Source organism: Pristiophorus japonicus, chromosome 1 (genome assembly GCF_044704955.1).
Source record: "Pristiophorus japonicus isolate sPriJap1 chromosome 1, sPriJap1.hap1, whole genome shotgun sequence".
Classification (NCBI taxonomy): Eukaryota; Metazoa; Chordata; class Chondrichthyes; family Pristiophoridae; genus Pristiophorus; species Pristiophorus japonicus.
The window spans coordinates 307,094,323-307,121,312 of NC_091977.1; the positions used below are offsets into that span (position 1 = coordinate 307,094,323).

A 26,990-nucleotide genomic window follows, 5' to 3' on the forward strand; every position below is an offset into this window, starting at 1 on the left:
ATTAAAGAGAGCGGGCGGCGGCACACACAACCTCCACCTGTGCCGCCCGCGCGCCAGCTCCCGTCCCGCATTCCATTTTTAACGGTTCTCTCTGTCTTGCCCGCGCAAACCAAACCAACAAACACACAGCAGCCCAGGGACCGCGCGCGGCGGCAGTCGTGTGACGTCAGCTTAGCGCTCGCTCCAGTCGCTTTAATGAAGCTGCAGCTGAGGAGCGCGCACGCGTCTAAGCCGAGGGGCGTTTAATCAGCCGAGCCCAGAGTCGCTTGGGTTGGTTGTGACTTTTTTTTAAAAAAATTGTGGGGGGAGGGTGCTTTCTTTTTTTACTCCTCCCCGTTGGCTTTTTTTTTGGTCATTTCGTGCTCTGAGCCGCTGCAGAAAGTAGTGTGTTCCTCCTCCCCAGTGTGTGTTTTTCTTTGCAACCTGCCGCATCATGTCGACATGATCCGTGCAGAGGACAATGGATATTGTCGGCATTGCGAAAAGAGCAGCGGGTCTCACTCTTTGGGGATAAGCAGTGACCGCAGGGAATAAGTGCGGGTTTTTTTTGCAATCATCTAACAAACCCCTTTAGTGGCATTGATTTCCCCCCATCATCACCCCCTCATTATTCCAGATAGGAAGCTTTTTTTGTAATCAGGAGAACGAACACAACTGTTCGGTGGGTTTAGGGATTGTGCTCGAAGATTTCCCACTCCCTCTCTTTGAAGAGACCGTGTGAAGGTATTTTATCCTTTCGTTTGTGGAGACCAGCTGTTCCTTTTTGTAACGTTATTAGGAAAATGGAGGCTGTTATAGAGAAGGAATGCAGTGCGCTCGGTGGACTGTTTCAAACCATCATCGGCGACATGAAGGTTGGTGACCTTTTAAAAATTAATTATCCTACTGATCATTGCACCGAATAAATTAAGCGAAAAGTCGCGTTTGCATTTATTGTAGAAACTGGGTTCTTTCCAGAGAAGGGGATCGTGACACTGGTCAGAATATATTGAAAGTTGATTGTAAAGCGCTGAGCTGTTGATGGAGACAGCGGCTTGTCCTTTCCCTTTACAGGTTTCCGAGCAAATAAATACATTGATATCTGTTTTAACTTGTTGATGTTCTGGATGCAAATGTTTTTCAGGATTAACCGTTTTGAAGACTATAATAACCAGTTTGGAAACTGCACCTGTCAGTTTCTAGTAATATTTATGACAGAGGTTTTCTTTGCTACAATTTGATTTTTGCACATTACATTACGAACATGTATAGGCGGTTCACGAATCGTTTATTTTTTTTATTGAAATGTAGGGATAAGTATTAATCTATGCTGGGAGCTGTTCGATTTGCAACGAGCAAGCATATAAATTATAATCCTGCAAATGAAGAGTTCTGCTTAAAGTGGTAGAGTTGGAGGGCTGTGAAATTGTCTCTGCCGAATTGACTTATAAATTTTTATTTTATGTTCAATATTTTTAAGTCTAGTACTTTGACTTGAATAAAGTAGATATTTTATAGAAAGGAACAGTAGCTTTTGCACCTTTTCGGTTAACCTCTTGTAGTCTCTAAATAAAATCTTGTTTCAGCTTTAAATGGCTTCATGTAGTTTTGTTGTCTAATTGATTTTTTAGCAGGCACTGGATCTTTATAATACTGTGTGTTTTGTTGAAATCTGCTTATCAAATGTAAGCATTTTTCTAAAATCCGGTTCAACAACATGCCTTTCTATAACACTCCTCTCATCAGTAAGTCTTGGATCTTGTACGTGATTTAAGCTTTCATAATTTTCCTGTTGACATTGAGTATGCTGGTGTCCCTCTAAAAGGATGATGTAGTCCGTTCCCATCAAACTGCACCATTAGTCACTGAATTTATACAGACTTTATTGTGATTAGTTCATCTGGAATCTTCTTGGAGAGGTGCATTTTTGGTGTAAAACCTTGGTGGGGTGCTGGCTGACTTTCCCCTCCCTAGGAGTTCTGAGGCCAATTGTATCACCCCAACCTCCACCCTGGCTAAGATCAGCTAACAGTGGAGTGGGAATTGAATCTGGAACCATGTCTGTATGGCACAGCTACATGGTGTCTTTAGCATTTGAGCCATTGGGACATTTTGCTGTGTTAAATGTGCTATATAAATGTAGGTTGTTGTATTGGAAGAACTAGTATCCCTTTTAATGTAAAGCAAATTCCCAAGTACCCATTGTTAATTTTGGCAAATTTTCCATCTGCCTCCTCACTTGAACGTATTTACTGCTGCTGGGGTACAGATCCACAATGTTGGATGCCCTTTGACACTCACCTAACTCCATTCTATATGTGTCAGTCTAGCTATTAAGTGCCAAGTGAGGCATGAGCAACTGACCCAAATTCTGTCTTCTTCTGACATCCACGCGCATACACTTTGGAGGAGGAGTCACTGGAGAGCAATCAGAAGTGGGAACCTTGATGGATTTCACGCCCTCTTACTCAGGGATGTTGAGACTAATGGTAGCAGCTCTACTATTTCTTCCCCCCCCCCCCCCCCCCCCCCCCCTTACCCCTCACCTCCAACTGAGGTCACTTAACTTTGTACAATCTGGAGCCATCTGATCACTATTCTGTCAATTTTAATTCAGTACAATTTGAGTTGACCTGGGTACTGTTCTGTGAAGCCTCTCTTGGTTGGCTACTCGGTTCTGTTGTTTTATGAAACACTGAAGACAAAGCGATGGAAAAGTCTGAGGGATCGAATCTATTTGTACTACCACAACACACTCGTGGGCAGATCAGGAATGGCACCAATAGATGTGGTGTGATTGCAGATTGTCATGGAGCATCAACAAGCAATTCCATGAAGTGGCACAGTGCACATTTATGCCACCTGTCACCCACAGATTTAGTTCCATATCCTATCAGTGCTGCCACATATATGTTGTCCCTTGAATTGGAATGGATGAATTTTATTCACTTCCTTGGCTATGCTTAACAGACTTTCTAGCAGTTAGTTTAGAATGATAGAGATGGAATCCTGAAGCAGGTGGCTGCAGTTGGTGCCCTGGGTTAGGTTGAGCAACACGGGGATGGGAAGGTGCGCCTGCTGCCAGTGATGCTGTTGTGTTCTTTCTGAAATATTTAATTTGCATCTAGTACACAAGAACGTTGAAATATATAATCATATCTTTCTGTGAAACTTCATTTTTTTTTCTGCTATTGGTCTTCAGATTGTGTACCAACAGAGAGGGCAGCCTACTTGCGTCCAAGCTGCCTCTAATACTCTTGAACCATCGGATAGGCGGTATGAGTCATCTGAGATGAGAGCAGTGCAGTCGGGTTGATTAACCAAATTCTAAGATCAGAAGCTTATCTGTGTTGCACTTCGGAATCAACAACAACAACTTGTATTATATAGCACCTTTAACGTAATGAAATGTTCCAAGGCGCTTCACAGGAGTATTATGCGTTAAAAATTTGACACCGAGCCACATAAGTAGAAATTAGCGCCAGTGACCAAAAGCTTGGTCAAAGAGGTATGTTTTAAGGAGCGTTTTGAAGGAGAGGCGGAGAGGTTTAGGCAGGGAGTTCCAGAGCTTGAGACCGAGGCAACAAAGGCACGGCCACCAATGATTGAGCGATTACAATCAGGGATGCTCAGGAGGGCAGAATTAGAGGAGTGCAGACATCGCGGGGGGTGGGGGTTGTGGGGCTACAAGAGATTAGAGATCGGGAGGGGCGAGGCTATGGAGGGATTTGAAAATAAGGATGAAAATTTTGAAATTGAGGCATTGCTTAACTGGAAGCCAATGTAGGTCAACGAGCACAGTGATGATAGGTGAGCAGGACTTGGTGCGAGTTAGGACACGGGCAACCGAGTTTTGGATCACCTCTAGTTTATTTACGTAGGGTAGAATGTGGGAGGGCAGCTAGAGTGCATTGAAATAGTCAAGTCTAGAGGTAACAAAAGGCATGGAAGAGAGATTCAGCAGCAGATGAGCTGAGGCAAGGGCAGAGTGATGTTATGGATGCTGCACAAAGTTGGTTTATTTAGATTTAGGATGCAGTTGTACAGGGTACTGTCATTTTTTCTTTAATGCAAAGTGGTTGTGGATGTTTATCAACACAAATATGGCTGTGGCTCAGGAGACTAAAGAGTACAATAAAGCTGAGGCTGCCTTCAGGAGCATGTCCGACACCGGTTTTAGTTTGCAGAGAGCGGTGCATCACTCCAGCCTTAATCTATATTAACTGCTGAATAAAATTAAAGTACATCCGCGCACGGGTGGTCTGATGACATGGTACATTGTTCTCTGCAGTTACTGAGTGGCAGGTGGATTCACATATATGAGATCCTGAACTTATCAAGAGATGCTGAGTGGATATTGGGTGACTGCACAGCAGGAAGGTGAAATCGGAAGACAAGAGGACCACCACTTATGTACTTTCTAGTGACGAGCTGTCTGCTCTCCTGTGCAGCAGGTAGCTCTCATAAACTTAGAGAAAATCTCAGGTGACGTTTGGGGAGGCGAGAGATGAAGGCTCACACACTGCCAGGAACAGCCTGTTTTGGATTTGGTTTAATTTTGAAGCCTGACCTTTCATCTGTGTTCTGATGTGAAACTGACTTTTTAAAATTTTAGTATGGGTACAAAACCAACCCAGATTCAAAGTACATAACCACCACTGCAATTTTGTGTCATGCTGTATTTGTTGTAAGTTGACTGTGAAGGACTGTCATTCCCTGACCTGCAAATAAGGAGACCAGTGACCTCTAAAGTTGACCTGACTCTAATTGGATTCCATTTGCAAAATAAACTTTTGAGTTGATTGTAGTTCTTACAAGCCAAATTGAAGTCTCACTTCAGAATTATGGAAAAAGTTGTGATAATACAGAAATGGGATTCTAGCTTCAAACTATGCAATGCTTTTAATTTGTGGCTTCTTCAGTTTTTATTATCTTTCATGGAGTTTTTTCTTTAATACTTTAAAAAAAAAATGCAGCTTTCTGCACAACTAACGTTTCTTTATGCTGCTGTGGGTAAATCAATATAAGAATTAATCAGCTACCATCAGATGTGAAATGTATTGATTTTTTTTTAAAGTAGTTTGTAAAGTTGCAACGTTAACGTTTTGCTAACTGTAGCAACTAACTGACTAATTCTTTGTTCAATCGATGGCACAATATTTGAGGGCAGTATTTTTTTGATACACTGAGAAGTTTCACAAATATATTCCAATCTAATGTGAGGAAGTGATGAAGATTTAAAGGAGGTTGTAGAATTATATTAACTTAAGATGTCTTTTGCTGGTTCTGACATTTCTCTTGAAGTTCTAAATCATAGTTATTTTGGGAGAACATTTCCCCCAACTTAAGCCTGGTGGATATGGTAGTAAAAATTCCATCTCTCAGTACAATACTGTTTTACGTGGCCCCTGTACTTAATTTTCTGCCATTTTAATTCAAATGCAATCAACGCTAAAAGTTTCACTTGGGATTTGGATAAATGTTTGAAGGAGAAAAAATTGCAGGGATATGGGAGGAGTAGGACTAACTGGATTGTTCTTCGAAGCACCCAGCACAGACCTAATGGGCTGAATGGCCTCCTTCTATATGCTGTAGGTATTCTATGATTTTCTATGATTCTGATGTATTATTCTGTGGTTTTCTATGATTCCTTGAAGTATTCCAGTCTAATTCTGATTAGGCTTGTGGGGAATTTTTAGGTGCAAGCCAAAGATCAATAAGTCTGCAACAGACCAACATGCTGTGTCACCACACCTCCTAATTCGTGTGTTTCAAATTCAACTTTGATTGTTATTTGAAGACACACTGGCTTTTTTGGATGTGTTATGCCATTTCAGAATGAGATTGTTAGACTGAACACACTGGGTTGGTGAAAATTGTTGTATCTGAAGATGAGAAATTGGCAAGAACAATCTGGTTGCAGAGTCTGGTTGCATTGAAGGGTCTCTAATTGACAGACCTGTGACCTATATACTGCTTTGATCCATGCCAATGGCAGGAGATCTTATGGTAAAAGCAGAGAATAAAGCTCGAGAAAAGAGCAGCAAATCTAAACAACTTGGGGGAGAAATTGGGTGCATTTGTGCCTCCTGTTAGCACCCCCAGATATCGTGCCATCATCGCCGTGAGCATCCTCCCAGTAGCGCTCTGGACCTGAAATTCACTTCTGCCCCCTGCAGTAGCTCCGGGTGAATACACTGACAGCTGCAGCAGGCATGGATAAGGCTGCCGGTCGCTATGGGGGTGATGGATCAGATAAGTTTATTTAAAAAAAAAACTTAACCTTTCTTTTTTTTTGTGGGTTCCTACCTGTGATCGTTCAGCCTCGCACTGCTCGAGTGCCGGGGCTGATTGAGCGGGTCCGCTGTTCCAGGTGGTCCAGGTAGGTCCCCTTCATATTGCAGAGCCTGCATCGATGACCCTTCCCTTTAAGAGAGGCAAGGACCCTTTGAATGCGACAGCGCTGCATGGCCCAGTGTACAGCACTGCTGAGGTCTCAGTCCTGTCTGCTTCTGATGGTGTTCCAAGAAGTAAGTGGAACACTTGATTTAGCCCTTCACTTCTTGGTTAATTTTTGTAAAGTTTGAAATAGTTAGCACCTGGTGCTAACTTAAAAAAAACTTAAAAAAAAACTAGCATCTCAAACAGGGAGATAGTGAATTTCCCTTTCCTCTCCTCCTCCCTCTCCCTCCCCCCCCCCCCCCCCCCACCCCTCCCTGCCAAGTTTGTCTTTAAGTGTGATATTGACTGTGTTAGCCATGGTTCAGTGGGCAGCATTTTTGCCTCTGAGTCAGAAGGCTGTGGATTCAAGCTCCACTCCAAAACTTGAGCACAAAAATCTAGGGTGACACTCCAGTGCAGTATTAAGGGAGCTCTGCACTGTCAGAGGTGGCGTTAAACCGTCTACTCGCTCAGATCCCATGGCACTATTTCGAAGAAGAACAGAGTTATCCCCGGTGTCCTGGCCAATATTTATCCCTCAACATTTAAAAAAAAAAATGATCTGGTCATTATCACATTGCTGTTTGTAGGAGCTTGCAGTGTGCAATTTGGCTGCCACGTTTCCTGCATTACAACAGTGACTACATTTCAAAAAGTACTTCATTGTATGTTAACTGCTTTAGGATGTCCTGAGGTCATGAAAGGTGCTATATAAATGCAAGTCTTTTTTTTATTTGTGTTAGACCCATAGAGAGCAAGAACATTCAACTTTCAGTAATATCCAGGGTTGTCGTTAGGATTTCAGTGAAGTGTTATGAGCATGTGGCGTTGCTGTGCTATGTCCATTGTGAAAACACCAAACAATGCAATTATAGAATATCCCCATTGAGCGTTTGGCTGTGACTGGAGAGGGAAATTTCAGCTAATTGCGTCTCTCACTGTTGATGGTAGTGGCTAGAACAATGAGAGGTGATTTATTTCAGGGAATTTAGCAATGTAGAACATACTGGTTTTTGATTTTATTAAATTCCCTGAATATGGTATTGATACCGCTTAATAAATTGAGTTGACAATGTTGGTATTGGAAATTTGTATGATGTCAAGAATCATTTCTTATGATTGGGGAGATTAGTTCAATAATTATTTGCAAGACAGAACTCTGAAGTTAAAGTATAAAAGAATAATAACCTTAAATAATTCTAATCTTCATTGTGGTGCAAGAGAGTTGTAGAATGCAAGAAAGTGCCTGGGAATTCCTAACTCAGTTGGTTCTTAAACTTGGGTGTGGTATCGAGATGTTGAAAAGAGGCTAGATGGTTCTGCCTCGCTGCCATTGATGGGGAAAGAAAACCAGTGGATGAATTACCACTGGAATGGTTTCATAGGAAAAGGAATAGGCCATTTAGCCCCTCAAGCCTATTCTACCATTGAATTAGATCATGACTGATCTGTACATCAACTCAATTTATCTGCTATTGCTCCATAGCCCTTGATATCCTTACCTAACAAAAATCTGTTGATCGCTATAAGATCAAAATCATGTGTTACATTATATCCAGAACGGGATAACTATTTCAAAGGAGATCGAAGGTTTGTTGGCAACATCTCTGTTGCTGTGGTAACTGAGGCGCTAGGATACCAGTAGGAGTTTAATGCTGCCTAAGAGCTTTTATATGGCGAAAAATGGCTTTATGAAGTCTAGAGCTGAGTGTTGTTTCCCTCCCATTTTTAATACTGGTAAGGTTTACATTGCTATCCTTTTACACCTTTGTGCTCGAATTTAATATCAGATGAGCACTTGGGTTCTGTTTAAATCTTGTATGCACACCTTACACCAATGTAGCATATGAAGAAATCCTACACATTCAATCCACTGTGCAATGGCTTTGCTAACGCACAATATTATAGCACGCAATGACGACGAACATGAACAATGAAAGCCATTAAACCTTAGTCTAGCAGAAATGCTGTATAGTGTCAACAATGAATGCTGATCAGCTGCTACCTGATCTGCACATTACAAAAGCAGACATGTTTTATGGTGATTTGTGCTGCTCATGAAGATACCTGGTCACTGCCACTTAAGTGACTGCTTGTTGGATGTCTAATGTCTACCCTTCTGAATTAAAAGTTGCTTAATTCAAATTATCTGATCACTTATATTTTTGGCACTAAATTTTCTGTTTCTGTTTATATTGCATAACTCAAATTTTTGCTAATTTGAATTTTTTTATGGAGGGGAAACAAGTTTGAATCATCAGGAATAGACTGTATAATCTCTTTTAGAAGTTGGGGTGGGGCAAAGGAGCGTAATAGGGCTGCTTTGGAATTGAGTTGGCTCCAAGAACTCATGTCCAGCAATGTAAAATAGGAACTGAGTGAACCTTTTGTGAGATTTGTTAACCTGATACTTGAGCCAGGCTTCAGAACTCCAGGACAGTAAACCCGACTCATTAGTGGCACCTGGAGGAGTCAACCTGTCATTGGGGGGCTGGGATATTTCCCACTTAGTTCCAGGTAACCCTTCAAACCAGTGTCCAATTACCCAGCTGTACAACTAGTTGGGAATTTGCTAGTGCTCTGCATTGGTAAACCTTGGTTAAACTGACTTGCGTAATGGAAGTGTGTTCCTGCAGATGGAGAATGTTTATTATCTGTGTGGATTTATTAGTAGCTTGTTTTGAAGTCTCTTGTGCATGGTGTTGGGTTTGTGTGTGTATATCAAATATCTGTCTGACTTTTAAAACAAAAGCCAGACTATAGGCAGAAACCAATGCAAATGGATTTATCAAGGAATATAACTGGAGTAGGCCATTCGGTCCCTTGAGCTCTTTGACTGAACTCCAAGCCATCATCAACATCTTCACTGAGGCGTATTAAAGCATGGGTCTTAAACTAAACACCCGTAAGACAAAGGTCCTTCACCAACCTGACCCCGCCACACAGCACTGTGCCCCCAGTCATCAAGATCCACGGCATAGCCTTGGACAACGTGGACCACTTTCCATAGCTCGGGAGCCTACTATCAGCAAGGACAGACATCGACGACGAGGTTCAACACCGCCTCCAGTGCGCCAGCGCAGCCTTCGGTCCCCTGAGGAAGAGAGTGTTTGAAGATCAGGCCCTCAAATCTGGCACCAAACTTATGGTCTACAGGGCTGTAGTGATACCCACCCTCCTGTATGGCTCAGAGACGTGGACGATGTGCAGTAGACACCTCAAATCGCTGGAGAAATACCACCAACGATGTGTCCGCAAGATCCTGCAAATCCTCTGGGAGGATAGATGCACCAACGTCAGTGTTCTCAATCAGGCCAGCATCGAAGCGCTGACCACACTTGACCAGCTCTGTTGGGCGGTCCACATTGTTCGCATGCCCAACACAAGACTCCCAAAGCAGGCGCTCTATTCTGAGCTCTTACAGGGCAAGCGAGCCCCAGGTGGGCAGAGGAAACGTTTCAAGTACGCCCTCAAAGCCTCCTTGATAAAGTGCAACATCCCCACCGGCACCTGGGAATCCCTGGCCAAGGACCCCCCTAAGTGGAGGAAGAGTATCCGGGCAGGCGGTGAGCATCTCGCGTCTCGATGCCGAGAGCATGCAGAAAACAAGCGCAGGCACCGGAAGGAGTGTGCGGCAATCCAGACTCCCAACCCACCCTTTCCTTCAACGACTGTCCCGCCTGTGACAGAGACTGTAATTCCTGTATTGGACTGTACAGTCATTTGAGAACTCACTTTTAAAGTGAATGCAAGTCTTCCTCGATTTCAAGGGACTGTCTATGATGACAACTGAGATTGTTCCACCATTCACTTAGATCATGGCTGATTCAATTCCATTTACCTGCCTTGGTTCTATACCTCTTAATACACTAACCAAAAAATAATTAAAAGGCTAATGGAATGTTGGCCTTTATCTCAAGGGGGCTGGAATACAAAGGGGTGGAAGTTATGTTACAATTGTATAAAGCCCTGGTTAAACTCAAAATCTATCTATCTTAATTTTGAAATTTTCAATTGACCTAACCTCATCAGCTTTTTAGGGGAGAGAGTTTCAGATTTCCGCTACCCTTTGTGTTAAATGATTTCTGACCTTGCCCTGAATGGCCTAGCTCTAATCTTAAGGGTATGTCTTCTTGTTCTAGACTCTCTCAGCAGTGAAAATAGTTTATCTCTCTCTACCCTATCACAAACCTTTAATCATCATCAACACCTCAATTCGATAGCCCCATAATCTTTTCTACTCAAGGGAATACAATCTTGGGAATGCAACCGGTCATAATTTAACCCTTTTAGCCCTGATAATTTTGGTGAATCCGCGCTGCACCCCCTCCAAGACCAATATATGCTTTCTGAATTGTGGTGTCCAAAACTGAACTCTGCAATCTAAATGGGGTTTAACCAGAGCTTTATATAACTAACACAATTTTCACCCCTTTGTATTCCAGCCCCTTGAGATAAAGGCCAACATTCCATTAGCCTTTTAAATTATTTTTTTGTACCTGTCAACTAATATACTGATTTCTGTACATGGAACCATAAGCTCTCTGCTCATCCACAGTTTTTAGCTGTTTACCAAAACATGAAGGAATTGACTTTTTAAATAAAAGTGGAACTGCTCATGTGAACACATTATGTATGACGCAGAATGCTGTCTAGCAGATTAGTGTAATTGGTCATTCTGTTGATGCATTTGCTGCCAGGAGCCAGTGCGAATTCAGGATCATACGTATGATAGGGATATGTATTTAAAATATTGAAGTGGATCTGTTCATCACGTAGCAACAATACCAGCCATCTCTAAATCCTGAATAAACCAGATTCTGTGTGCCACAAAAATATAATTTTAATTAAAGACCAGTGATTTTAAAGACAATTTCCAGTTTATATCTGTTGTGATTCACATGTTGCTATTTTAAGAACAAACCTTCTTTCTCTACTTCACCCCTGCCCCCTGGTCTTACCTAAAAAGTGGGAGAAAATTGTGCTTATTTTGTGCTGTTTAAAGCATAGATGTTGGTGTTTGCAAAGAACACACTTTTACACTGGGTATCAGGTGTATATTGGATACTCCCAGTCAGGTCAGGAATAGTACAGGCCAGATGCAAAGGAAATCTCTCTACTTTGTAAAAACAATGTGCTATAACCCCGATCCTATGTCCCAGTTAGCAATGTTTTGCAATAAATCGGGTGTTATACATGCTTTTAGAGGGAGAGCAAAATGGCTGACACAAGTGATCAGGGCAACCATTTGCTTCTAGCCACGGGCAGGCTGACCTCTTATTGGCTAATGTTCTGCCTTGCACACCTTGCATTTCCCTGCTTAATTTCTAGCTCAAGGTAATCTGACAACAGAAAAAGCACACCTGGATGGAAGATGTCATGTATTCTACTATCATTGTAATCTATGTATAAACTGACCTAAGTTGTACACCGTGAGAACACTGACCACTCGGTGGTGAACTTGTGGGTGACACTCCTAATCTGGACTTTCAGGTATAAAAGGGGAAGCTCCACCCACCTTCTCCACTTCAGTGCTGGCTAATAAAGGTTACTGGTCGCAGAGTGACCACTTCTCCAGTATGGGCCTCATGTGCATTTGTACTGTATAGTAAGGACATATCATTGGCGACGAGAAACTGGGATTTAAACCACGCGAGCATGGCCACTAGCAGCACAGACGAGAGGTACTGTGTTGGTGATGATTGGGCCGATTTTATTGAGACTACAGCAAAATTTCGTCACTAAGGAATGGCTGGGCCAGGATTCGGCCGACAAACACAGGGCTCCTCTCCTGACGGTTTGTGGATCCAGGACGTACTCCCTGATGAAGGACCTTCTAGCGCCAGAGAAGCCTGCGGACAAGACTTTTGAAGAGCTCAGTAAATTGATCGGGAAACACTTTTTTTTTAAACCAGCGAGCAGCACGAACATGGCGATACACCGGTTTTACACGCACCGGCGGCGAGAAGGGCAAAGCGTTCCAGACTTCGTGGCAGACCTCCGGCGACTGGCGAGCCTATGTAAGTTCCCAGATGTGTGCAGAGCGGAGATGCTGCGAGATTTTTTTATTGAGGGCATCGGGCACGCTGGGGTTTGCAGGAAACTGATTGAGACCAAAGACTTGACCCTGGAAATGGCGGCTTTGATGGCCCAGACATTTATCTCTGGGGAGGAAGAGACCAGAATGATGTTTGACAAAAATCTTGGTTTAAATGCAGCAAATGGACAGGGAGTCAACATTGTTAATGCAGCACACAGTTCCCCAGGTAGACGGGCAATTGGACATGCCCAAGCATGTAGTCGAACCCAGAGGGGGAAGTCAACAGAGACAATGGCTAGCTGAACGGCGATTCATGCCATCGTAAGGGACAATGTAATGGGGCCATCAACACCTGTTGTTGGTGCGTTTAAGGACAATTACAGAGACAGTCAGACGATCGACTGGTAATGGACCTTTTGTTTCCAACAACGGCTCATGTTGGATGTGTGGAGGCAAACACATAGCCAGACCGTGCAGGTATCAGCAATATACCTGCAGAAATGGCAACGTCAGCGGTCACTTGGCACGTATGTGCAGGAAGCCTGCAGCCAGGTTGATGTACATGGAGGACGGGCCCGATGTAAGCCCTACGAGGCCAAATGGACACTGGGGGAAATCGCTGGAAGCTGAAGTTCAGCGAGTTCATGTGGAGCACATATACAGTTCATACACCAGGACGCCACCGATTAATAATGAAAGTGCTCCTCAATGGTATCCCAGTATCAATGGAGCTAGACACGGGGGCCAGCCAGTCCCTGATGAGTACCAAACAGTTCAACAAGTTGTGGGCGTCCAAGGCCAGGAGGTCAAAATTATTGCTGATTGACGCACAGCTACGGACATGTACAAAGGAGATCATTCCGGTGCTAGGCAGCGCCACGGTAGTCGTGACCCACAAAGATTTGGAGAACAGGTTGCCACTCTGGATTGTCCCGGGGGACAGTCCTGCACTGCTGGGGAGGAGTTGGCTTGCTGTCATGAACTGGAAATGGGGCGATGTCAATGCAATTTCTTCTGTGCAGCGAATATCATGCTCACAGGTCCTGGACAAATTTGACTCACTATTTCAACCCGGCATTGGCACTTTCATGGGGGCCAAGGTAGTGATTCACATAAATCCGGGCGCCAGACCAATACACCACAAGGCCAGAGCAGTGCCGTACGTGATTCGGGAAAAGATAGAATGCGAATTGGACCACCTGCTGAGGGAAGGCATCATCTCGCCAGTCGAATTCAGTGACTGGGCGAGCCCGATTGTGCCGGTGCTTAAGGCAGATGGGTCGGTCAGGATATGTGGTGATTACAAGGCCACCATCAATCGGGTGTCACTCCAAGACCAGTACCCGCTTTCGAGAGCGGAGGACCTCTTTGCGATGCTATCCGGTGGCAAACTTTTTTCAAAATTGGACCTGACCTCAGCTTACATGACCCAGGAGCTGACGAGTGAGTCGAAGAAGCTGACCACCATCACGACACACAAGGGGTTGTTTGAGTACAACAGATGTCCGTTCGGAATTCGCTCGGCCGCCGCGATCTTTCAACGAAACATGGAAAGTCTCCAAGTCGATTCCAAGGACGGTGGTTTTTCAAGACTATATCCTCATCACGGGATGCGATACTGAAGAACACCTCCACAACCTGAAGGAGGTGCTATGCAGACTGGACCGGGTAGGTCTGCGACTGAAAAAGGTGAAGTGCGTCTTCCTAGCTCCAGAGGTAGAATTCCTGAGGATGAGGGTACCGGCAGACGGGATCCGACCACCTGCGTCCAAAACGGAAGCGATGCAGAGAGCACCCAGACCCCGTAAACGACGGAGCTGCGTTCGTTCCTGGGGCTCCTGAACTATTTTGGTAACTTTCTTCCCAAATTGAGCACGCTGTTGGAGCCGCTACACGAGCTCCTACGCAAAGGTCGCAAATGGGTCTGGGGGGACAGCCATGAAAGGGCTTTTGACAGAGCACGCAATTTGTTATGCTCCAACAATCTGTTAATGCTATATGACCCATGTAAGAAACTTGTTTTAACGTGCGATGCGTTGTCCTATGGGATCGGGTGTGTGTTGCAGCATGTTAATGCCAAGGGTCAGTTGCAGCCGGTAGCTTATGCCTCCAGAAGTCTGTCCCAGGCAGAAAGGGGCTACGGAATGGTAGAAAAGGAAGCGCTTGCATGTGTATATGCAGTAAAAAAAAAATGCACCAGTACCTGTTGGCAGGTAATTTGAGCTGGAGACAGATCACAAACCCCTAATGTCCCTTTTGGCTCACAACAAGGTCATAAATGCAAATGCGTTGGCCCGCATGCAGAGGTGGGCACTCACTTTAGCCGCCTATGACTATACAATTCAACACAGACCGGGCACTGAAAACTGCGCCGATGCACTCAGCAGGCTCCCACTAGCTGCCACCGAGGGGGCAACCGAGCATGCTGCTGAGATAGTCATAGCTGTTGAAGCTCTCGAAAGCGAAGGCTCACCCGTGACAGCCCGTCAGATCAAAGACTGGACAAATAGATACCCGCTACTGTCTTTAGTCAAGAAATGTGTCCTGACTGGGGACTGGGCAGCCACGTACGGGGCATGCCCTGAGGAATTTAAACCATTTCACAGGCGCAAGGATGAACTCTCGATTCAGGCCAATTGCCTACTATGGGGAAACTGAGTAGTCATGCCCCAGATGGGCAGAGAGGCGTTCATCCGAGAACTCCACAATGAGCACCCGGGCATTGTCATGATGAAGGCAATTGCCAGGTCACACATTTGGTAGCCAGGGATAGATGCAGACCTGGAACTTTGTGTTCGCAGGCGCAACACTTGTGCCCAGGGAAGCCCCTGGCCCGCCAAGCCTTGGTCACGCATCCATGTGGACTTCGCAGGTCCTTTCATGGGAAAAATGTTTTTGGTTGTAGTAGACGCCTACTCCAAATGGATCGAGTGTGACATTCTCAATTCAAGCACATCCTCTGCCACGGTAGAAAGTCTACGGGCAATGTTCGCAGCCCATGGTCTACCGGATGTCTTTGTCAGCGACAATGGCCCGTGCTTTACAAACATTGAGTTCCAGGACTTCATGGCAGGAAATTATATCAACCTTGCCAGAACGGCACCGTTCAAGCCGGCCTCGCACTGCCAGGCGGAACGAGCAGTACAGATAATCAAACGGGATGCTCCGAATCCAAGGGGTTCCCGACAAAGCCGCTTATCTCACCTCCTGTTGGCCAATAGATCCCGACCACACTCGCTCACGGGTTCCACCCACAGAGCTGCTAATGAAAAGGATGCTCAAAACCAGGTTATTCCTTATACACCCCACCATGAAAGAAATTAGTGAGAGCAGGTGCCAGTCACAATGTGACTACCATGACGGGAATGCGAGGTTGCGATGTATTGATGTCAATGACCTAGTCCTTGTCCTCAACTACGCTGCAGTGCCCAAATGGCTTGCAGGCACTGTGATTGCCAAAGAGGGGAATAGGATTTTGGTAGTTAAACTTACCAAACACATGGATCAAACAAAAAGGAGGTTCAGCAACCCCATAAAAGAAGCAGAGGAAGAACACGATGTAGAGTTCACTCCTCCACAGGTGACCAAACACCGGACCCAGTGGAAGAGAGCCCAGTCACTGTGGGCAGTCCGGACAGGCCTGAGGCACCGCAAACAGCAGACACTCAAGACAGCGCCCAGCAACCGGAGCTCCAACTCAGGCGCTCTACAATGGAGCGTAAACCACCAGAGAGACTTAACCTGTGATCCCAATAAGACTTTGGGGGGGAGGTGATGTCATGTATTCTACTGTCATTGTAATCCATGTATAAACAGACCTAAGTTGTGCACCGTGAGAGTACTGACCACTAGGTGGTGAACTTGTGGGAGACACTCCTAACCTGGACTTTCAGGTATAAAAGGGGAAGCTCCACCCATCTTCTCCACTTCAGTGCTGGCTAATAAAGGTTACTGTTCATAGTGACCACCTCTCTAGTATGGCCCTCGTATGCATTTGTACTGTCGTAAGGACATAGTAGAAACTGCAGAAAAATCATCAGTTTGATGCACCATGTATGGCAGAAGTATAACCTCATTGGCTTACATGTGATATAAAAATTAGCTGTTGTTATAAGTGCTATATTTTACAATATTTTCTCTTTTTTTCAACAGGGGAGTTACCCAATCTGGGAAGATTTTATTAGCAAAGCGGGTAAGCTGCAGTCCCAACTCAGGTTAGTCAACATATTAAAAACTGCTTCAGTACTAGTATTTAGAGCTTGAAGGTAATGCTGCTTTGAATTAAAAGGCACTTGAGGGAGGGGATAAAGGGAAACTTTTATATTATAAAATGTTAAAAAAAATCTCTTCATAATCCTGGCGTTACCAAGATATCCTCTAAGGGCTTCATGTTGTCAGAATGACAGACTGTCAGATTACCAGCAAAGGTCAGGAAACTTTTGAACTTGAACTTGTAGCAAAGGACTGCATTGGGTCTGGCTCAAATCTGCAGCATGTGGATGATCAGAAAGGTTAAAGGGACAAACTGCAGCCATGAAGACACATGGTTTTGGCCTTAAAATTGCAGTTTCCCACAGAAAATTGATTAGAATCATAGGCCCCAAGTTTCCACACGATAAAAAACGGGCGCCCCTCCAAGCTGGGCGCCCGTTTTTCGCGCCGGAAAAAAAACGCGTGATTCTGGAGCGCCCTGCAGCTCCATTTCTGCTTGGCGCGGCGCCCAGGGGGGCGGAGCCTACCACTCTCACCGATTTTTGTAAGTGGGAGGGGGCGGGTACCATTTAAATTAGTTTTTTTCCTGCCGGCAACCCTGCGCATGCGCATTGGTGCGTTCGCACACGCGCAGTGTGAAGGAAACATTGGCACTCGGCCATTTTTGTAGTTCTTTGTCGCTGTTTAATTTTTGAACATTTTTTAATAAAAGCACATTGCCATCAGCACTGAGGCTTCTTGCAGCAGTGAGAAGGCTGCAGGAAGCCTCAAAGTTGAGGCAGTCGTTTCCTGACGGCCTCTTTCCCCCCCCCCCCACCCCCCTGCCGTCGGGAAATGGCTGCTGAACTTGAGGCTTCCTGCAGCCTTCTCACTGTCTCCTCCCCCCCACCCGCCCGCCATCTGGAACGGCTTCCTCCTGCGCCCCCCGCGGGAAGAACGAACGGCTGCCTCAACTTGTGAGGCTTCCTGCAGCATTCTCCCTGGCTGAAGCACTTTCACACAGGTAGGAAGATGGTTTATTTAATCTTTTCTTTGCTTATAAATTTTTATTCAGGTTGGATTTATTTGTATAAGTATAAATAAGGATTTATTATAGAATTTAATGACTTCCCTCCCCCCCCCCCCCGCCACCTCGTTCTGGACGCCTAATTTGTAACCTGCGCCTGATTTTTTTAATGTGTAGACAAGGTTTTTTCAGTTCTACAAAAATCTTCACTTGCTCCATTCTAAGTTAGTTTGGAGTACGTTTTCACTGTGGAAACTTTGAAATCAGGCGTCAGTGGCCGGACACGCCCCCTTTTGAAAAAAATTCTGTTCCAAAGTGAAGCTGTTCTAACTGACTAGAACTGCAGAAAAAAAAATGTGGAGAATTGCGATTTCTAAGATAGTCCGTTCTCCACCAGTTGCTCCAAAAAAATCAGGCGTAAATCATGTGGAAACTTGGGCCCATAATTGCAACAAGTCCCATGGATAAAAAGTTCTTTTGTGAAGGAAGAACTGCTCTAAATGTTGCTGATTTTTTTTGAAGTCTTCAATTTATTCTGATGTAATTGAATTAAAGGGGCAGAGAGTTTGATTTATTTTTACTATTTTTAGAAACATAGAAATTTACAGGGCAGCAGGAGGCCATTTCGGGCCATCGTGTCCACACTGGCCGACGAAGTGCCGCGCGGCCCTTGGTCAGCAGCCCTAAAGGTTACATAAAACTTATGAACAATGACGGAAAGGCAAAGAGCAACCAGTTCGCCTCACACAATTACGACACCCCTTATACTGAAATATTCTACACTCCATTCCAACTGGAGCCATGTGATAATCTGGGAGAGGCAAAACCCATCCAGGTGATCGACACTAGTCCAGGAGATCACCCTGGCCGTATTCTATTCCCTGCAGTACTTACCATTATATCTGCGCCGTCCAACAAAAGGTCATCCAGTCTAATCCCAATTACCAGCTCTAGGTCCGTAACCTTGCAGGTTACTGCATTTTAAGTGCCCATTAAGCCATCTCTTAAAAGCGATGAGGGTTTCTGCATCCACCACTCTTCCAGGCAACGAGTTCCAGATCCCCACAACCCTCTGCTTAAGAAGTACTCCCCTCAAATCCCCTCTAAACCAACCACCTTAAAATTACACCCTCTCGTAATAGACCCTTACTATCCACTATCCAGGCCCCTCAATATTTTGTATACCTCGATGAGGTCTCCTCTCAACCTCCTCTGTTCCAATGAGAACAAACCCAGCCTATCCAATCTGTCTTCATCGATAAGATTCACCATTCCAGGCTGCATCCGAGTAAATCTCCTTTGCACCCTCTCTAGTGCAATCACATCCTTCCTATAATACGGCGACCAGAACTGCACGCAGTACTCCAGCTGTGGCCTAACCAAAGTATTATACAATTTAAGCATAACCTCCCTGCTCTCATATTCTATGCCTCGGCCAGTAAAGGCAAGCATTCCATATGCCGCCTTATCCACCTTATTCACCTGATTACTTTCAGGGATCTGTGGACAAGCACTTCAAGGTCCCTTTGTTCATCTACACTATTAAGTGGCCTACTGCTTAATGTGTATACCCTTTCCTTATTAGCCCTCCCAAAGTGCATCACCTCACACTTCTCTGAGTTAAATTTCATTTGCCACTGCTCTGCCCACCTGACCAGTAGATTGATATCCTCCTGCAGCCCATGACGTTCCTCTTCATTATCAACCACACAGCCAATTTTAGTGTCGTCTGCAAACTTCTTAATCATAATCCCTATATTCAAATCTAAATCGTTGATATATACCACAAAAAGCAAGGGACCCAGTGCTGAGTCCTGTGGAACCCCACTGGAAACATCCTTCCAGTCACACAAACATCCATCAATCATTACCCTTTGCTTCCTACCTCCAAGCCAATTTTGGATCCAGCTTGCCACTTTGCCCTGTATCCAACAGGCTTGAAACTTCATGACCAGTCTACCATGTGGAACCTTTTCAAAAGCTTTGCTAAAGTCCATATATACTACATCGTACGCACTCCTCTTGGTTACCTCCTCAAAATATTCAATCAGATTAGTCAAACACGATCTTCCCTTAACAAATCCGTGCTGACTGTCCCTAATTAATCCTTGTCTTTCCAAATTCAGAATTATCCTGGCTTTCAGGATTTTTTCGAATAATTTTCCCACCACTGAGGTTAGGCTGACATGCTTGTAATTACTCGGCCTATCACTTTCTCCCTTCTTAAACAAGGGTACTACATTAGCAGTTCTCCAATTCTCTGGAGCATGCCCAGATCCAAAGAGGACTGGAAAATGATGGTCAAGGCCTCTGCTATTTCCTCCTTTACTTCGCTCAACAGCCTGGGATGCATTTCATCTGGGCGTGGGGACTTATCTACTTTCAAAGCTGCTAAACCCCTTAATTCTTCCTCTCTCTCTATATTTATTTCATCCAGAATATCACTCCTCCTCGATAGCAGTATCTGCATTACCCTTTTTGTTTGTGAAAACAGATGCAAAGTATTCGTTAAGACCCCTGCCAACACACAAAGATTACCCTCATGGTCTCTAATAGGTCCTAGCCTTTCTTTAGTTACCCTCTTACTCTTAATATATTTATAGAACATCTTAGGATTTTCCTTAATTTTACTGGCCAAGAATTTCTCGTGCTCTCTCTTAGCATTCCTAATATCCTTTTTAATTTTGCTGCTTAACTTTCTATATTCCTCTAAAGATTCTAAAGTATTTAGCTGTTTGTATATGACATAAGTGTCCTTTTTTTTTCTTAATCCTCCCCTGTTATTCCCTAGACTTCAAGGGGGCTCTAGAATTATTTTTCCCAGCCTTTTTCTTTTAGGGCATATGTTTGGCCTGAGCCTTCCGGATCTCCTCCTTGAATGCCTCCCACTGTTCCGACACTGATTTACCCACAAGTAGCTGTTTCCAATCCACTATAGCCAAATCACTCCTTAACTTAGCAAAATTAGCTTTTCCCCAATTCGGAACTTTTATTCCAGGCCTATTCTTGTCCTTATCCGTAACCAAGTTGAATCTGACCGAATTATGCTCACTGGCACCCAAGTGCTTCCCCACTAATACCCCTTCAACCTGCCCAGCTTCATTCCCCAAAATCCAAGACCACCCCCTCTCGTGTTGGGCTTACATACTGACTAAAAAAGTTCTCTTCAGTGCATTTCAAGAATTCCGCACCCTCTATACCCTTCACACTAAATTTGTCCCAATCAATATTTGGATAGTTAAAATCCCCTACTATTACTACCCTATGGTTTTTCGACTTCACAGCAATTTGCCTACATATTTGCTGCTCTATCTCCCTCCCACTGTTTGGGGGTCGATAATACAAATTTTTATTTGAACTTTTAACATAACTTTAAGATTTGCACTTTCCAAAATCAGCCAGTTAATAGTCATTATGGGGTGATACAGAACTGAAATAAAACTAGTTCCATTAACTTGGTTTTCTCAGTATTGTTTAATATCAGTTTCTTAAAGTTAAAATGAAAACGAGGCTTGATCGAAGACTGTGGTGGTTTGGCATTCTGTCCATTCACTTGTGTTACCAATGTTTTGGATCCAGTCTAGATTGTTGGGATCAAAGTCTTTCTGCCCATTCTCTAAATAAAATTAATTTGGATACTGTAGTTAGGATCTGTAGCGAGCGTAAACCTGTTCACAATTCACACTAAATTGTCAAAATCACTCTGCAGCCACAACAGTGGATGGGTAATGTATGGGAGATATAAACTTTCACACTGATCTGGTTAAAAAGTCCGTTCACATTGGACAAAGTGGAAGGTTTATATGCAACATTATGGAGTGTTTGATGCTGGCACTGGATAACAAAAAGTAGAAAAGGTTAATCCTACTACTTCATTTGTTCAACTCCATACAAATAGGAAATTGCTGTCATCCTGTGGGGAGGAAACACCAGGGATAGAATCTGTAAGAACTTTGATTGCATCAGGTACTTTTATTTAAAAAAAAATGTTTTCCATTCCCTGTCTATAATGTTTTCTGAATTGCTTTTTGTCAGTCCTTTTCTTTTTTTACCCCTCCCTTTGATGGCAATCATAACAGTTATATATGCACCCAGTGCACCAGTGCAGCCTTTGGCTGCCTGAGGAAAAGTGTGTTTGAAGACCAGACCCTCAAAACTGCCACCAAGCTCATGGTCTACAGGGCTGTAGTAATACCTGCCCTCCTGTATGGCTCAGACATCGACCATGTCCAGCAGGCATCTCAAGTCACTGGAGAGATACCACCAACGATGTCTCCGCAAGATCCTAAAAATCTCCTGGGAGGACAGACGCATAATCATCAGCATCCTCGACTAGGCCAACATCCTCAGTATTGAAGCACTGACCACACTTGATCAGCTCCGCTGGGCAGGCCACATTGTTTGCATGCCTGGACGCAAGACTCCCAAAGCAAGCGCTTTACTCAGAACTCCTTCACAGCAAATGAGCCAAAGGTGGACGGAGGAAACGTTACAAGGACACCCTCAAAGCCTCCCTGATAAAGTGCAACATCCCCACTGACATCTGGGAGTCCCTGGCCAGAGACCGCCCGAAGTGGAGGAAGTGCATCCGGGAGGGCACTGAGCACCTCGAGTCTCATCGCCGAGAGCATGCAGAAAACAAGCGCAGGCAGCGGAAAGAGCGTGCGGCAAACCAGTCCCACCCACCCCTTCCCTCAACGACTATCTGCCCTACCTGTGATAGTCTGTGGTTCTCATATTGGACTGTTCAGCCACCTAAGAACTCGTGTTAAGATTGGAAGCAAGTCTTCCTCGATTCCGAGGGACTGCCTATGATGATGATGATGATGATGATATGCTCCCAGTCCCTTAATGATGATTTTCTTTTTTCAAAGCAGTGTGTGCCGAATTACAATGACAACAGAGCCTTTTGCTTTAAATATGCCCTGTGGGCACTTTCCTCTTGGAGATACGCAAGGCTAAAAATGTCAGATTTTCCAGCAGAATTAAAAAGCAAACTATTCAAGCGTACTTATTTTCAGGGACCTATGTTTCTGGCAACCAAGTCGATCATTTCAAAAATTTCACAGAACATCAGTAGAGACTAAAGTTCTCCCAGGCATGGTCTCTAAACTGAGCCTTGCCACAGTCTACGTTTGTGCCTTTCAAAAAATTGTGGGGGTGGGATGGGATGGGGTGAGGCAGGGGAAGGGAAGGAAAGACATTTCAGGCCAGGGGAGACTTTCTGTCAGGCTGGAGGAAGGAGAATAGCCAGAATGTAGGCAGGAAAAGCTGCCTGCCCCTGCCTCTGTCTCTTCCACCTCTGAATTCTGACCACTGCGAGACCACAGAACTTCAGTTGGGAACTTCAGCTAGATTAGCAGATCTTGTTTCATTGGAGATATGTGGAATGGGGAGAAGGCACTACCCTCATCAGAGGGATTCCCACTGCTCATAATTTTGCAGTGACTTTTTTTGAGAGGATCAAAGTGCTCAACTGAAAGAGCCCTTGACTCAATGTATGTGCAGATATTTTTGCTTTCTCTACCTCAGGGATACTTCAGTTCCTATTCCTCTTGTAACTTTCCAGTCTTTCGAGGACTACAAAACAACATCGATATAATGCCTAAAAATTCTTATTTGTATGCCCTTTTTATAATAACTGGCACTTTTTTGCTGAATGGGGTGCACTTATGGAAGGCATAGGGACCCGGTTACACACCTTGATGCATTTATTGGGCTTGAAATCGTTCAATTTGTTATCCTTTGAGAAGCATATTTGCTTAGCTCATTCCCTTATACCATTGTCTACTACTGTATTGGATAAGCTAGGGAGGAAGTAGGGCCAGCTTTACAAATGGGCTTCCATCACAAATCTGTTGAGCTTATAAGCCACTTTTTACATAGAATGTCTATAGGTGACAGGTGCACAACAGTCCTGCTACCACCAGCATTCCATATTATAAGGTTAGAGATGTCTGCAGCTCTGTTGGCTGTAGAGTCTTGGTTTGTGATGGAACTAGATTGGCCAAATGGGTTTACCTGCCTCTGCAAGTTACAACTGTCAAAACTTTGCACAAGGTTTAAATTCTGAAGGCTTAAAATGCTAAACAGGAGGCAGTTTTCTATTGACATTAAGTTCAGAAGTATACCCCTTAGTGTGCAATAATTTCTAAAATGTTTACAGATCTTGATCTTTAGGGCTAGCTATCTAGCTCACTTAAATGAAAATAACTGAATCAGGAACTCTTCACCATCTTGTGGCAGGGAATTTACTTGGAGACCACCCTATGAAGAGGTTTCTGAAGGGCACTTGGAATGTTTAAAAAAAATCTCACCTAGAATTTGAATTTTACTGAGTAAATGAATGTCAGAACTGTTTAATTCTGTTTTTTTGTGCAAGTTAAACTAAAGACAGTCAATTTGTTTGCACTCATTTCTATAAGTAGCAGGGGTGCTACTTACCTTATCTTCGGCATGCAGACGGAATAGTGAAAACCACATTTAAAAATAGTAACTTGTATCTGAGATGCTTTTATTTCAGGAAGTTACAGGATTGAAGCTTAATCTACCACCTCAAGCCTTTTGCTAAAAAGTATTGCCGTAAAAATACGAAGAATAATTGACAGGAAAAGACCCACTGGTCCATCCAGCCTGTCCCATACAGTTGTGATGCATTAGATACATTCCCCATCCCACCGAAAAGCCATGTAATCTCTTGGCAGAGGTGACAAAAACAAATTAAAACCCCAGGTGAATTAGGGAAAATAAATCTGAAAAACTCTTCTCCGACCCCTTAGTTGATTGAAATTATTCTAGGCGACCACTCTAGCTCTGATTAATGTTATACGATACCTCGTCTCTGTATGAGGTTATCTCCGTCTCGGCCAGAAACTGATCTAGCTCTTGCTTTCATTGTATGAGCTGGCAGCCAGTTCCACTGGCCCACTATTCTCTGGGAAAATGTGCAATTCACACAATTGTTTTCTTTCCCAGATGAAATGGGATTCTAGTAGTTAAGTAGAAGTTAGCAAGTTGGACAATAGTATACATAGTTCAATGTTTTCCAGCCAAGGAATACAGCCAGGGAAAATTGAAGTGCATTTTACCCTTGTTACAGCAATCTGATCAGCCAGTATGTGAAGGGAGATCTTCCTATGATGAGAAGGATACTTGGGAAAATTTATCATTTATGAGCAAAATCTCACCTAGGATCTGAATCTTGGTTGGATGGGCTTTATACGTGGACCAGCTACCTAGTTACCACTCAACTCTATAAGGCAGCGACTTGGAGCAACTTTTATGTTTTTACTAAACATTTTTGATTTGATCTTTCAGTTATAATGATCAGCTGATCAACTCTATACAGCTGAGTAGGATAGAATTACCTGGAAAACCATGTATGAAATTCTTAGAGATAGATTTCGGAGGTGACTTTCCCATTGAAGATAGTTGATTCCTCTTTTTATATGTAGATATTGACTGCAAATAAAAGAGTGAATATTATATATAGTAGTAATAATTTTCCAGCATTTCCCAAACTGGCAGCTCTCTATTTAGCACTGGATTAGATGTTTCTCTTCAATACTTTGATGTAAGAGCTTGGCAAGGCAGAAACTCTTATCACAGAATTGGGCATGCGGTGCTCACGATTTTTCATCCATTCAATTTAATTGATTTTGACAAACTCGTACCCTAGCACTGAAGAGGAAAATCCAACCCCTGACGTAAAACTTAAAAAAAAATCTCATGGCTTCATGCATTAGATCAAAAAGCAGTGTTCATGATTTTTATTTCTGTTCTAGGACAACGGTGATGGCTGCTGCTGCCTTTTTGGATGCCTTTCAGAAAGTGGCAGACATGGCTACGAATACCCGTGGTAAGCAGTCCTATATTTAGTGGCTTCCACCAGACTTTAACGGGGTGACTTGCTTTCCAGCCAGCTTGCATTTGTATAATAGTTTTTGCCTAAAGGCTTACTGTAATATTTAGATACCAGTGAGTAAACCATGCATTTAATGGTTAGGTACTGCCATATATTGCTTTCAAATTATAAATTTAATGGGCAATTAGTATAAGAATTTGACATTCTGTTCTTCCATATAAGTTGTTTTTCAGCTTTGCTTGGTTAATACAGTGGGATTATTTTCCCATTATTTGCTTCAAGATGTGAACTGAATATGTTGAAGAGCTGTGGTGTGGTTGAGATTATGATTAAAAAAAAACTAATGCTATTTTACTTTTTGATATTGAAAAATGTTAAAATTAAAATGTAAGTACCAAAGTTTGCTCAATAAAGATTAATATTATTTACTCTTAATTCAGTATTAACTTAAATCATTTAGAAATTGAGGCACTTTAGTTTTAGAATGCAGTAAGGTTCTCCAAAATCAGTTTATTCACAAAATAAAACCTCCTTGCATTGTGCATAATTAATAGATATTTTAGCCAAAATTTGTATCAAAGTCCTTCCTGTTCTCTCTTAGACTGAAGAGCACATTGTATGAGCACCTGCAATGGATGATACTGGCTCAGGGACAACATTGGCATATCCCTTTGTGTTGGTGTGGAAAATGTGAGCGTAATTAATGTAGTCAGTCATTTGGAAGCACTTATTGGGGTAAATTGTATGGACAGTTTTAAAGATTGACTCTTGGGCCAGTGTGCTGTTTTAATTTAGCCTAGGACTATAGGAAATTTAAATTTACATCTAGACTTGAAAACTATGAAACCAGTATTGTAGGTTATTTCTGTTAAGAGGATTTGGAAATTTTTTGTTGCAGCAAAAATGTTGAAATTATGGAGATCTATGTTGAAGATAGAAGGGACTTATATTGAGGCCCATTTGTTTGCCTGCTGTACTAACGTGAGACAAATGAGTGGATGATCCTATTTGACCGCCTCTCAAAGTTACCGCCATTACAGACGCCAGTGTCCAGCCAATTCGGTTCATTCCACACAACGTTAAGAAGTGACCACAACAAAGGCTGTGGGCCTGATAATATCCCAGCTGTAGCATCAAAGACTAGTGTATCACAGCTAGTCACTCTCTAGCCAAGCTGTTCCAGTAGAGCCATGGTACTGGCATCTACCAGACACTGGAAGATAGTCCAGTTATGTCCCATCCACAAAAAACAGGATTAATCTAAGCCAGTCAATTATTATGCTATCAGCCTTCTCCTGATCATCAGTAAAGTGTTGGATGTCACCATAGTGATGTCAAGCAGCATCTACACACCAATAATCTGCTCATTGGCCCTCAGTTTGGATTCTGCCAGGACCAGTTGGCCCCAGACTTCCTCACAGCCTTGATCTGGACATGGATGCAAGAGC

The 26,990-nt window shown here is 43.5% G+C and overlaps 1 protein-coding gene across 3 annotated transcripts in view; it reads left to right on the forward strand.

Moving 5' to 3' along the window:
* The first annotated feature begins 306 nt into the window (after positions 1-306).
* LOC139271763 (protein MTSS 1-like) overlaps positions 307-26,990 on the forward strand; it is a 239,148-nt gene continuing 212,464 nt past the window's right edge. For all 3 annotated transcript variants that reach the window (XM_070888535.1, XM_070888536.1, XM_070888537.1), the window contains exons 1-3: positions 307-854; positions 16,613-16,674; positions 25,463-25,536. In XM_070888535.1, the coding sequence (XP_070744636.1) occupies positions 783-854; positions 16,613-16,674; positions 25,463-25,536 (208 nt within the window). In that variant the 5' untranslated portion in view covers positions 307-782. The remainder of the gene's footprint in view (positions 855-16,612; positions 16,675-25,462; positions 25,537-26,990) is intronic.